Raw genomic sequence first — 14193 nt, 5'->3', positions numbered from 1 at the left:
GCACCCGGCCGCCCACATGGCTAGCTTAGCTTATGCCACGAAATAATTACACGGAAACTGTATTCTTTTAAACACTGCCTGGCCCACAATAGTTCCAACCTCTTATTGGCTAGCTCTTACATATTAATCTAACCCATTTCTATTAATCTTTGTAGCCCACGAGCTGGCTTACCAGAAATGATCTTAACCTGCATCTGCCTGGAACAGGAGAATCATGGCGACTCCTTGACTCAACTTATTTCTCCCAGCCCTCTGTTCTGTTTACTCCACCTACCTAAGGGTTGGCCTATCAAATGGGTCTAGGCAGTTTCTTTATTAATAAGAAATCACTCCCACATCATTCTTTGGCTATTATAACTGTAAGTTTTCAATACAGCCAAGTAATTTGATCCATAGTTCACTAAGGTCTAATTCTCTTTGCTTCCTAGGTTTTATGTACACATGATAGTATTTTAAAAACATACTTCATGTGTACATATAAAAATTCCATTTTGAACATTTTGTTCAAATTCATCTTTGTGATCTTATGAAACTTCTGAAAATGTATTCTTAGGTGTTTAGTAGTTTACTCAGTTTTAGTTATTTTAAAGCATTTGTTACATTTATTAATATAACTTTAAAATTGTCAAATACAATTTGCCATTTTGCATACAATAATTTTAAGTCCTGGATCTCCATATATGTAGTTAGATTTCTTATTTATGTATGTAATTTTGTGCGTATGCATGCGCTTCTGTGCTCATTAGAATTTTGTGGACAGTGATGGCTTCCTCTGCAACGCTTCCTCATCAACCAGTTGATGTCGATGTCTTCACAGCATCTTTAGTCTGTGCTGCAGAGTTGGCTGTGACCACTGAACTTGCCTTGTAGTTTTTATGAAATTTCATTGCTTCATTCCATAGACTTCTTGCAAACCTGCAGCTAATGAAATACTGGAAAATGAGGAAGATGTGTAAGGGACACACAGTCAGCATTTTCTTGAGTGGAGAACAGTTGAGGCAGTGGAGGTAAGGGTCCCTTGAAAAGACAAATCAGCTTTAAAGTAAATTAGTAAATTAGTCTCAATTAGTAAAGTAGTCTGAAAAGTTAAAGCTTATTGGGCCAGTAAGATGGCTCAGTGAGTAATGGTGTTGGCCATGCAAGCCTGGTGGCCTGATTTCAGCACCCAGATCCCATGGATGAAACGAGAGTCAACTCTCAAGAGTTGTCCTCTGACCTCTTCTTGTGAACCATGATAGGTATACCTACATTTGTATGCACAACACGCAGGTACACACACACCACAATTAATACAGGTTTAAAAGCTAAGGCTTTCTAGTGCTTACAATCTTATTTGAAATCTTTATAGGCATAACAAGCAGCATCTGTGTAGTCTTTCTGAGTGGTTCACTGATTAGGTGGGTCATCTGTCTATGTTTTACTTTCATTGGTTAATAAAGAGACTGCCTTGGCCTTTGATAGGACAGAAAATTAGGTAGGCGGAGTAAACAGAACAGGCTGCTGAGTAGAAGGTAGTTGTCATGATTCTCTGACCCGAGACAGATGCAGGTTAAGATCTTTTCCGGAAGCCACCACCTTGTGGTACTACACAGACTAATGGAAATGGGTTAATCGAGATGTGAGAGTTAGCCAATAAGAGGCTAGAGCCAATGGGTTTAAACAGTGTTTAAAAGAATACAGTTTCCGTGTAATTATTTCGGGGCTAATCTAGCCGTGCGGGAGTCGGGCAGGACGAAAGCAGGACCACATTTAGTGTAAACAGATGACTAGTGTTAAAATGTATTCTACTGAAACTGTGAGATTTTCTGATGTTTAGTCCCAGGAGATAAATGCAGCGAAAGTCACTTTTTATTTGTGCTGTTGAAGGTTTTTATGACATTTATTAATATTTGTTGAAGCTCTCCTATCTGACAGCTAGGGACTTGGTAAATGAATTCATTGTGAAGGACAGATAATAAATCAAGTAAGTACAGACTAAGCAAATGAGCATGTTATACTAGAGTCAAACATGGTGGAGGGGCGCAGCTTTCTGGATTGTGTGTGGCAGGGCAGAATCTCCCCTGATGGGAACCCTAAGCTGAGGTTGGAGGAGTCGTCTGCCATCCAGAAGGCGGGAGGAAGGAAGTTCCCTGAACAGAGCAGCCCCAGGCTGCAGAGAACAGGAGAGTTTCAGAATTGACCAAGGGCTTCTCACTGTTTTGGGTTCCAGAGCTAGAAGTAGCTTAGACATTAGAAGCTGCTTTCATAGACTGTGGAGAGAAGTTCTTTTATGTTTTGCTATAAGAGCAAGGGAACCATTGAAGGGGTTTGCATGGGGTGAGGAATAAAGGCTAGACTGTTTTTAAAGATTAAACAGTGCAAAAGTGGATTATCATTTTTGCTACATAATATAATCTATAACCTGCTACTTGAGAAGTATTCAGGTATTAAATAATTATTATTTATGAAATGAATATGATAAAAGCATGGAATTTTGAACATTTTGCAAATATTAATTAGAGTACAGCAAATTCATTGAGCTGCGGTTTCCACATAGGAGGTAGTTTTGAAGGGCAATACACTGATCCTTTGTTCTGACCCTGTTGTTTCAGTGAGTCCAGCCCAGTTAGCATTCCCACCTCCTCACAGCCCATTCCCACCTAAGGCCTCCCCTTCCTGAGGCACAGCATAGTCATTTGCAGTGTGGCTCTTTTCGTGGCCACCTCACACCCTGTTCTGTTTCAGTAATCTCGCCCTTTCCTGTGTAGAAGACAGTGCCCTTCTCCTTTGTCTGTTAGTACTTTCGTTTTGTTTTTAAGTGTACTCTCAGTCTCTCTCTCCTTCCCTTTCTCCCTTCCTCCCTCCTTCCCTTTCTCCCTTCCTCCCTCCTTCCCTCCCTCCTTCCCTCCCTTCCTCTTCCATCTACTCTTTGGCACATTTGGCCTGTTCTTGATCTTTCTGAAGCTAGGCTGCTGGTGTCTGTTCTGTCTCCAAGTCTCAAAATCCTCTTCTAACTCTTCTATCTATTCTCATCTCTTGCAGTTCCTTTTTCAAACCGTACTTAGTTGTTTGCCTCATCTGACCTTCAAGACCATTCAATATTATTTGGACTTCTTATTTGGTATTTATCACTTGATTTAATCCTGCTCGGTTATTTTAATAAATTCTAGGATAGCTGCTATCACTTCACAGCCCCTCTTTTTCTTTCTAATCTCAGTCCTCATGTGTCTCCAGTGTTCAAGTCTTTGTTCACAGTCTTTTTTCCAAGTCTCTCAGCATAGGGGGCTCAGGATATGTCTTGAGAATTTGCTGCTTTCTTTTGGCAGTATATTCTTTACATTTCTAATGAATATATTCTAACCCCTGTATCAGAAGCCCCTCACATCAAAGGGTTAGATTCCCCATTAGCCACAGCCCCTATGTGGTCACGCCAAACAGCTCATCTCCTCTCCAGCATGCTTTATGATCATTGCTGTCTCACCTTCCCTAACTCTTCAGGTACACTGGATGCATCTGTTTTTTCCTTCTTTCTCTATGTTGTCTTATTGCTATTGCTAGAACTTCAAGCACTATATTGAAGAGGTATGACGAGAGTGGACAGCCTTGCCGTGTTCCTGATTTTAGTGGGATGGCTTTGAGTTTCTCTCCGTTTAGTTTGATGTTAGCTGTCGGCTTGCTGTAAATAGCTTTTATTATATTTAGGTATGACCCTTGTATCCCTAATCTCTCCAAGACTTTTATCATAAAGGGATGTTGAATTTTGTCAAAAGCTTTTTCAGCATCTAATGAAATGATCATATGATTTTTTTCTTTCAGTTTATTTATATGATGGATTACATTGATAGATTTTCGTATGTTGAACCAGTCCTGCATCTCTGGGATGAAGCCTACTTTGATCATAATGGATAATTTTTCTAATGTGTTCTTGGATACGGTTTGCCAGTATTTTGTTGAGGATTCCTTCTTTCTCATCTCCTCCCCCCTGCAAGTGGCTGCATTTCTTTCTCATGAGTCTCCTTTTCCTACAGACATTCCCAGTTTGCTTTATTCCTGGTATCTTTAGAGAAACTGTTGCTCCAGTTCTCTGAGGCTTCCTCCACACTTGCCTGGTCCTACCCTAGGGCTTTCTTGCCTCTCCTCCCTTTGTTTCCTTCCAAAGGCTTTCATTTCCCCACTCCATTTGGGAACGATTCTCAGTTAAAAAATGAGGTTTTACTGTTTCTCCTGCACTGCATTCTCACAGCAGCTTCCAGTTGCATAGCTCTACGTGGTTGCATTCCCTATGCGGTCAGGTACCCCTACGCGGTCAGGTACCCTACACTGTTGCATACCCCTGCATGGTTGTGTACCTCTGTGTGGTGGCTTCCTAAAGAGTAGCCTTTACAGTCCATAAAGCTTGCTATCCTTCTAGATTTCATAAATTATTAATAAAACATGAATTTTGAAATATTATCTTCAGATTTGTAATTTAAAAGACACCAGAGCCAGGTGGTGGTGGTGCATACCTTTAAAACCAGCACTTGGGAGGCAGAGGCAGGTGAATCTTGGAGTTCGAGAGAATTGTCTGTATTCTGTCAATCATGTTATAGATAAACGCTGATTGGCCAGGCAGGAAGTATAGATGGGAAAACCAGACAGGAAGTAGAAATGATGTAATGAGAAGAGGAGAATTCTGGGAAGGAGGAAGTTGATTCTTCACACTCCTACCCAGACACCGAAGCAGCAGGATGTGATCTGCCCACTGAAAAAAGATACTGAGCCACATGGCTAACATAGATCAGAAAAATGGGTTAATCAAGATATGAGAGTTAGCCAGTGAGATGCTAGAGCTAATGGGCCAATCAGCTTATAATTTATGGAGACCTACGTGTGATTTTCTTTGGGACTAAACAGCTAGGGGTACTGGGCGGGACAGAAACCCTAACAAACAAGCAGCAGGCCCCCTTCATGTTACAATAAATTATTAATAAAACACGAATTTTGAAATATTTTCTTCAGATTTGTAATTTAAAAGAAACCAGAGCCAGGTGGTGGTAGTGCATACCTTTAAAACCATCACTTGGGAGGCAGAGGCAGGTGAATCTTGGAGTTCGAGGCCAGCCTGGTCTATGGAGTGAGTTCTAGGACAGTCAAGGTCACAGAGAGAAACCTTATCCTGGAAACAAACAAACAGACATCAACAAATCCCCAAAGAATACAAGCAAGCAAGCAGTCCAAAAAGAGCTCACATTAGTACTGGAAGTTAGACTACTCTGTATTGACAAGTTTGCTGAGTTATAGGGCATGCCCCTGGGGACAATTCAATAGTTATGGAATAATTGGACACAAAGAGGTGTCTAGGTCCAGCCCATCATATGGCAGGTCCTTGTGGAATTCAGGAGAAGGACATAGGACTCTTCCCACTAACCTCTGGTCTGAGTGTGTGGCGAGAGAAGCAGGCTGAGAAAGTAGGAACTGGGGCTTAGAGAGAGTGTGGCTTCCAGCATTGGAAGAGAGCATGTCTCAGCTTCACTGTGCCCAGTACCTTCCACCCACCATGGCTACACTTGGTAGCAAGTTTTTGTAGACAGGGCCGATTGAGGTTCTCCTTTTGTCTCCTACCCAGTAAAGGCTTAGGGTTCTGGCTGCCCACTTGGTAGCTTGAATAGAGGGATGGAAGCCTTCTGACAGTGGGGTTAAGAGGGGCACAATATTTAAGTGTGAGGGCTGAAGGAGGAATGAGGCTCTGGCCCATGGAAGACAAGGCCATTCAGTGTAGGAACAAGCTGCTCAGTTCGTTTATTCGAGTCCTTTAAAGTACCGTGGCCAGGAGATGATTTCTATGTGGGAAGTTTAAAGTAAAATATTTACACTTTGTATATGGGTGCACATATGAATATTTTACACTCAGTGTGTGTGTGTGTTTGTATGTTTGTGTTTGCTACGTTTCATGTGTCATTTCATAATAGTTTAATGCATTCTTTTTAAAGAGACATTTCTTTTAAGTTACATGAATGATTCTTTTTGAAGATAAACTGATGTTAACTTTTGAGTTTTATAAGTTATGAGTAATTTGGGTAAAATTCGAAAATGACAGAGAAATTCTTTTAAAAATGATTCAGAGAATATCAAGAATTTATCAGCCATTACTTACTTAACAACAACTAATAACTGGTTCTAACCAACAATAAAATAAAATTTGAAGCCCAATGAAAATTTGGTTTGAAAATAATATCTCCTTGAAGCCTTCCTTGTACTCGTGTGTTATGTAAAAAGTGGTTTTTGTTTTACAAAACTAGAAATCTTTTTTTTTCCTTTTGTCTTTCCTTTTGTCTTTTCCTTGCTCATTAAATCACCAGGCGGCTTTGAGTCTGTGGTGGGAATGCCTTATTCCAGAGACCCAGCCTTTCCTTTTGTCTTGACATGTAGACTAAAGAAAGATAAGATATGCATTTCCAGTTAAATGCATTTGTAAATATATTTGGTTCAGAACGTGTTGTCACATTAAGTGTGCCAGCGAAGAGGATTCCCCCGCAGGATTTAAAGAGCAATCTTTGATACTGATATAGTCAGTCAAAAATAAAACCCCGCTTACAATTCTAAATTGGCTGAAGTATAATATGAACGGAGTAAACATGCCTTCCGTACAGCATGCACATGTGTGTGCATATGTGTGTGTGCAGGATTTTCTAAAGGCATTGTGCTTCACACTCTCAGGTTCTTGTTTCTCAAATATTCTCCCATCTAAGAGGCGTTGGTTATTGAGATTATTTCTATGAGTCTCTAGATTTGTGGATTTAGGTCTTTTTAATTCCTGAGGCCACCCTTCTCCTTGCTCCTCCTCTTGGGCAGTTTTGCCATAGGCATCCCATAATTATCCCATATGCCAGCTTTTCTGAGTAGGTTCAGTTATCTCAGGGCCTAAAGCCCTGGTTCTGAGGATGGCATCAGCCTTCATGATTAGGCGAGAATTTATGATTTCTATTGGTGCTCATTTGTGTGTGCATGTGTGTGTGTGTGTGTGTGTGTGTGTGTGTGTGTGTGTGTGTGTGTAATTTCTATAGACAAGGTCTTTTGTATCCCAGACTGGCTAAAAACTTTAGTTGAGGATTACTTGGAACTTAGTGCATAATGTTCCTGTTCTCTTCAATAAGGGTGACACAGGATATAGGTTAACATTAGTTGTTTTGTTTTCATTCCTGATTTTGGTTTCCATTTATATCCAATCTATTTCATCTCTCTACCAAAACCTCATATAGAGAGCAACTTGACAACTGGCAAAACCCCATCTGCCCTCTACTGAACTCTTTCTCCTCTCTCTTCTGCTACTCTGAGCTCCCGTTTTTACTATAAAAAGTAGGTGAATCGCTACAGTAAATTGGAACAGGCTGAGCTTCAGTTCTTTAGTCTAGAGGTTTATAGATGTTATGCTTATCTTAAATTTTTAAATTAATATCCTCATTTGATTTTTTTACTGTTTTTAATTGAGGCATAATTGTAAATCTTTATGGCGTACACTAATAATTTACTACATGTGTGCAATATGTGGTGATCAGAGCAGCATAATTCCTGTCACTTCTCACTGTTGGGGAGCTACAAGCACCCCTCTCCTAGTTCCTCCTTAAAAGAAATAGGTAGTGAGTTAATATTTATAATCTTCATCTGCGGTGTGCACTCTAGAACATGCAGAATCTCCACTTGTTATATAACTGTACCTTGTTTTCCATATCCAACTCCACCCCCTTCTTAACCTTAGTGACCACTGTTCTATTATATTCGTTTTATTTAAATATGAGAAAATTAGAGCCCTGTACAGCTTTAAATATTTAGAAGGATATCTATTAAAAGTTCTTTTAATATAAACTGTAATTATGTGCCCTTATCAGAAAGTCATGTCTATGAGTCAGATGTCTTTCATTCTGGCTGGTAGAAGCCACTAATTTTTTCTACTTTTAATATTAGCCCTTCCCCACATGGGGGTTCCCTTTATAGGTTTCCAACATTGCACTTTATACACACATTATTCATAGATAATTACTTGGTAGTCATCTATGAGTGTTAGACTTTAGACCAGGCCAGGGCAGTGTGAGAAGTCACCGGCTGTGGAGCTAGAGAAAGACACAGGCTTCCAGCCTCAGTCTTACTCCGGGTGTGACTGTAATCATATCACTGCAAGCTCCATGCCTCCCTCCTTGTCTCTGACCTGCAGCCAGCTTTTCCTGGGTAAGGTTATAGTAAAAAGGGCAACACCTACTGGGAGGTGTCAGTATTCTTTGCCAAGTTAAAAAGATTTGCATCTGGGTGATGGTGGCACATGTCTTTAATCCAAGCACTTGGGAGAAAGAGGCAGATAGATCTCTGTGAGTATATAACCAGCTGTTTGCGTTTAGAGGAAAGGCATCTAAGGTTTTTGTTGTTGTTTTGCATTAACATAAGATAAAGTTCTTATGGACCTTCACACTAAATAATTGCAAATAAAAGTTTTATCTCTATGTGTATACATATATATGTATGTATGTATGTGTATATGTATATATACACACACAGAGTATGCGTTATTATGAATTTATATGTTTGGCTAAAGTATAGGCCACTATTTTATTAAATGATTCTAAACTTCATTTTTAGATATTTGATTTAATGGATGCCAAAGCACGTGCTGATTGTATCAAAGAAATAGATCTCCTTAAGGTAAATAATGACCTATGGTCTGTTTATTAAAATTCTGAACGTGTTGATAAAATGACTTATCAAAATGTCATATTTCACAGTAGAACAATCTTTAAGGCTTGCTTGATGACACACTGGTTTTAAATAACACTGCACAAATTAAGAGTATGTATGTTTTGGAGGATATAATTTTGATTTATGATAAAATAATTAAATCAAAATATTAGGTATAGTCCACTTTTTCAAAGCAGAACAGGTCTATAGTCATAAACACTGGAGAACTGTTTTTGTAGAACATTCTGTGTAAGCCTATCCTACTTGTTAAGTAATATAAGTGCATAATGGTGTCTCGTCATGGTGTGTCATGCACATACATGAGCCTGGACGAACCCAGATGCTTCACATTTATGAACTTTGAAAACCCTCACTTCTGTGGACGTAGGCAAAGTGAACAGAGAGAGTGTGCCAGGAATCAACATTCAGTTCCCTGTCCACCCGAGAGTGTGACGAGGTTCCAGTACCCGGGACAGTCATTCTTTTACAGAATGGCCTTTGCTGTATTTTTTATTTGTTTTCAATCAGGTACAATGGCCCATACTTGTGATCCCAGCACCTGGGAAGTCAAGACAGGCAGAACCTGAGCTCCAGGCCAGCCTGGGCTAGGAAATAAGAGCTTCTCTTTAAAGAAAAGCAAAAGCGTGGGGTTTTGTACATCTGCACTTTTTCTTAACATGTCAGCTTTGACCAAAGTATTTCAAAACTGCTTTTCCACTCTTCACATTTGAAGTGACTGGTTTACGCACATACGCGCATGTATACACACACACACACACACACACACACACACACACACACACACACACGCAGGCGCACAAACGCGTGCACGCGCATACACACACACACTTTTTAAAAATAGAAATAGTATCAGTATGAACAGTACAGAATAAAAACTTGAATATAAAGAAATTTTTGAGAATTTCTCTTTGAGAAATTATGTCTTGTGTTAAACTTGTTTAAAGTTTGAGCAGAAAAGTTGTTAATGTGGTTACTGTGTATATTTCTACAAGGTGAGATTGTATTCTTAGGGATGATCTCAGTCGACTCCCATAGACAGGTTCCACATGTTTTTATCTCTTGATGTAGAACAGTATCTAGTTACTCTATAGTCAGTGTTAATTGTGGTATTGAGCAGTCGAGCTGTCTAGGAACAGCTCTCATTTTAAAAGAAAGAGCATAAAGAGACACTTTTACAGCCGGATGTTCTTGTATGACAGTTCTCACTTTGAAGGATATAATTTTGAGCAATTAATGATTCAATTCTAGCATTCACTTACTGCATTTATTTATATGCCTACTAGTCATCACAGTACTTAAAAAGTCTTGAGTACATCATTTATTATATCTAATAAAATATTAAAATAAGTTTATTCATATCTAGTTTTACTTTGAATAATTATGTGTTTTAAAATTGACTATCATAAAAATATGCTGTCAAGATATTTGCAATTTGAAAATGAGTTGCCGTAGCTAAATTAAAATTATTAAAAACTTTACTACAATTTAAAATAAAACTTTTTGATTTCTGCTGTTTTTCCTTAGCAACTCAATCATCCAAATGTAATTAAATATTATGCATCATTCATCGAAGATAATGAGCTGAACATAGTTTTGGAATTAGCAGATGCCGGTGACCTCTCCAGAATGATAAAGGTAAGTTTGGGCGTTTGTTCTGTGGAATGTGTACCGAGGTAGCTGCTTTCAAGACCTCGCTGTAACAATTGGCATATGGCGGGTGGGAAGGATGGAAGTGGTGATGAAGTTGACTTAGCAAACTTCACCTAAATTACCTTACATTTCTAAATGCACCCGAATCAGTTGGAAATAGCCACTTGTTTTCTGAAGTTGGAGTGTTTCAGCTTGTGACTCAGGAGCAGCGTAGTCTTGATCCTTTGTCTTCGGACCTAAGGGAAAGGGGGAAGAAAGAAATTCCACGTTGGAGAAATAGCTTGATTATTAAAGTGCGTGCCACACAAGGATGAGCAGCTGAGAGCATATCTCCAGAACTCATGTACAAAGCCGGGCGCAAGAGTAGGTGCCTGTTATCGGAGCTCTCAGCAGTGGAGACAGAGGGGTCCCTGGAACTCCCTGGCCTGCCAGTAGAGCTGTTTTGGTGAGCTCTAGGTTCAGTGAGAGACCTTGTCTCAAAATAGAAGATAGGGAATGGTTGAGGAAGATATTAGCCTCCAACTTTTACATAGACATACACACCGCTGCTCACGTGTAAACACACAATCCATGTGTTTGTGTGTTTGTGTACACACACACATAGACACACACATAAAGGAAAGAAATCTAAGAGCAGCTTAGAAGCTGAGCTGAGAGGCCTCCTCAGAGAAGAATTTGGATGTCTGTCTGACTGAAAAGCTGTTTCGCGTTTTTCCTTAAAAGCGTATTAATTGGGTTTATGTTGAGTTGCAGTAATAGAAACCACTGAATGAGAGTAAGTTAAGAAACTGCTTATCCTTGTGTATGTTACTTCTCTGCACCACTTTCTCTAAAATATAATTCACAGGGACATTGCAGTGATTAAATCCTTTTATGTTCATCCAGATCTTAAAATCGTGTTTCATGTTCAGCTTCAGTCCCCTGATATAGTCTCACGGACATATTTCTCTCTAAGATGTTGCTTGCCTCCCACTACCGTACCCTGGGTGGTAGGGGAAAGATGGTGCAGAGTCAACGACACAGACTCTGGGAGTCAGGGAAGTGACGGAGCAGACTCATTTATTGGGGACTTTAGGTAAACTTATACACCCCTTCCCAGGACCTAAGGATTGGTGTCATCTGGAACCTGTGTTGTCTCTCCTTTATTGGCTCTGGCCATCTGATGTCATGGTGTCCTCAGTCTCGGGCACTGAGACCGGCTCCCAATTGGCTCAAGGGGAAGTTACCCATGAGCATACTTGACTGACCCTGAGGGTTTTTTTTTTTTTTTCCCAGACTGTCACAGACGGTTTTAGCTGGCTGTTGGCTCCTCCTACAACAAGACAGGCTACATGATAGCCTATATTTAAATGGCAGTGCCAGCTAGGCCTCTGTTATTGTGGAAGGCAAATTAGACAGTGTGGGAACAAATCAAACCAACCAAAGAAGAAAAACAAAGGTGGTGAGGTAATTTAGACCCTTCTAAAGTCAAGGAATCACCCACTGTTGCCTCCATTTTGGTTGAGACTTAAGGCTTGAAGAGGAGTAACAGCGTTGCAGAAGTAAAGGGGCTTAAAAGTTAGGGATACCCTGGGTGGAAACTTTTAGGGTAACCTGGCTGTAGGTGGACTTGATGTTCTGGTTTCCTGGCAGGTTTCCATGGTGATTTCAAGTTCTGTTTCCGTGAGGGGGTCTGGGTAGTGTCAGCTTGTGCACTGAGTTTTTGGACTAGCAGAGTCTGGTAAATCGCTAATAATCTGTTGCTGGATATTGAATGGAGAGTGCCAAACATACTCCTTTAATCCTTGCCAGGATCCTGGGAAGTAAATGCAGCACTTTAAGAGCATAAGAAAGTACCATTGCTAGCACATAGCAGAGCTAGGCCTCTGGAAATTAGGTCTGTTAAGTACACTAATGCACACGTTTTCCTTTGATAGCCCTTAAAGATCCTGTATAGCAGGATTCCTTTGACTATCAGGCGCAAGTACTTGACCATCCACTCAAAAGAATGGTGTCATGACTTACATCTCATTTCTAGATTTTCAGATCAAGGTGTCCAATAGTTAAGAACTCTTCTCCTGAGTGGGGCTTCTCTATAGACCTCGGTCACTTGTGTCACTCAGATTCTGTAAATTAAGGACACTTGGCTAGTGTTTCCTAGTTTCAGCACTCACTGTGTGAGGTGAAGTAAGAAGGGCTGGGGAGTAGATGAGTGATAGAGTACTTGCCTAGCCCATTCGATTCCCAGCACAGGAAGGGGGAGAAAAAGAGCAATGTTATTACTTCGTGGGAGCTGCCTAAGCACAGCATTTAAAGTGAATCCCTTCCAACCAGTTATCTGATGTTCTGGCTCAGGGACTTCCCACCACTTACTTAAGCTGCCAACTGCCAAAGTATTTCTTTGCAAGTTAAGGAGTAATAAAACTTTATAGTGGTAGCTTTAAAAGGAAATTAGGATGTCTTCTATGCCCACTTCTAGTGGACCACCTGGCCTTCCAACGGTTTGAACATACAAAAGGAAGCTGTCTTTACAAATGACTACAGCTTACATAAAACTGTTTGAACTTTTAGGTGTGAGGTTTCTTTTCTTCTACTTTTCTGTAACTACTGAGCTGGCGGTGCTGTGGGAAAGAGTAAGTTTTCTCTCTAAGGGGGATCCAGAACACCAGAAGTCTATGTGGAATGAGTTGTACTCCTATAGACAGATGGAGCCATCCTTGCTGTGCTCTTGAGGCTTCTGACTAAAGTTTGCAGATGTGTATGATGTAGTGGACTTTTTACAGGGGGAATTTTTTAGCGGTATCACTCAATTCCTCATAAATTGTGAGCATGGCAATTTATTGTACTTTGGTGAATTCTAGAGTTTCTGTCCTCCTCTCTCATGTAAGTTAGCGTGTAAGCTTTTGGATGATACTTGCTTTCTGGTGGGTTCTGGCAGTGTTTGTGTAGTCTAAGTATAAGACCTTCTGATGGTTCCAGGTCCTTTAGATCTCAGATCTAAAACATGAAAGTCATATTGTCAAACCTGCAGATCTTCAGCAAAATAGCTGTGACTAGTAAGTTTGAATTGCTACTTCCTGGTGGATCACTTTGGATCCCAGGTATATCTGTGTGTGTGTGTGTGTGTGTGTGTGTGTGTGTGTGTGTGTGTGTGTGTGTGTTTCAGTATGCTATTTCAGACTTGACCATATCTCCGTGTTGCCTTCAGAGGAATAATGTAATAAATTTGAATGATCTGACTCGAAGGTCTCCTCTGGTTCCTTCTGAGTAGAATTTTATTATGGATTACAACAATTACATATACATTTATGTTTGTTCCCCTCTATATGGTTTAAACTTTGTGCTTATCCACTGTCTTTTTCTTTCTGGAGTTTGAAATTAGCCATCTCTCTTCAGAGTGAGAGCCCTTCAATTCATTCACCAGGATCCATTCTACAAGTCTATATTTTTTCATCAGTTTTTGGGTGTCCTGGAAAAATAAGAAAGCCCCCTGCTTGCAGTCAGATCCTTCCAGGATTTCTTAATGATGGTGAACACTGGATTGTATGGCAGTCTGTGTTCCAAGGAAAGACTCTCACTCTGTGTGTCCACCTTCCATGTCCCTGGAAGAGTGCCTGGCCCAGGGTGGTCACTTAAATGTCTCCTGCAGAATCCAGCTTTTGCTTTTCCCATAGTCTCTGCGGAAGTCAGTTCCTCGACTGTTTTAGTGTTTCATCCTCTTGTGTCATGTATGCAGTTCCGTGTGCAAAGGGCACCCCCTCTTCATTCCTGGTCAACTTTCTATCTCTATATCCTTGAGCCCTTCACAGATACCAGTTCCTCAAGCCTTTCCCTTTGACCTCAAAGATGCATTTATATATA

The 14193-nt window shown here is 40.3% G+C and overlaps 1 protein-coding gene across 1 annotated transcript in view; it reads left to right on the top strand.

Moving 5' to 3' along the window:
* Nek7 (NIMA related kinase 7) overlaps positions 1 to 14193 on the top strand; it is a 135155-nt gene that overhangs the window by 81420 nt on the left and 39542 nt on the right. Inside the window, exons 4-5 of the mRNA XM_005348444.2 lie at positions 8587 to 8649; positions 10228 to 10338. Of these exons, the coding sequence (XP_005348501.1) occupies positions 8587 to 8649; positions 10228 to 10338 (174 nt within the window). The remainder of the gene's footprint in view (positions 1 to 8586; positions 8650 to 10227; positions 10339 to 14193) is intronic.

Source organism: Microtus ochrogaster, chromosome 6 (genome assembly GCF_000317375.1).
Source record: "Microtus ochrogaster isolate Prairie Vole_2 chromosome 6, MicOch1.0, whole genome shotgun sequence".
NCBI classification, from domain to species: domain Eukaryota; kingdom Metazoa; phylum Chordata; class Mammalia; order Rodentia; family Cricetidae; genus Microtus; species Microtus ochrogaster.
Note: the sequence above shows the minus strand (reverse complement) of the source record. Positions and strands in the feature narration are given on the sequence as shown.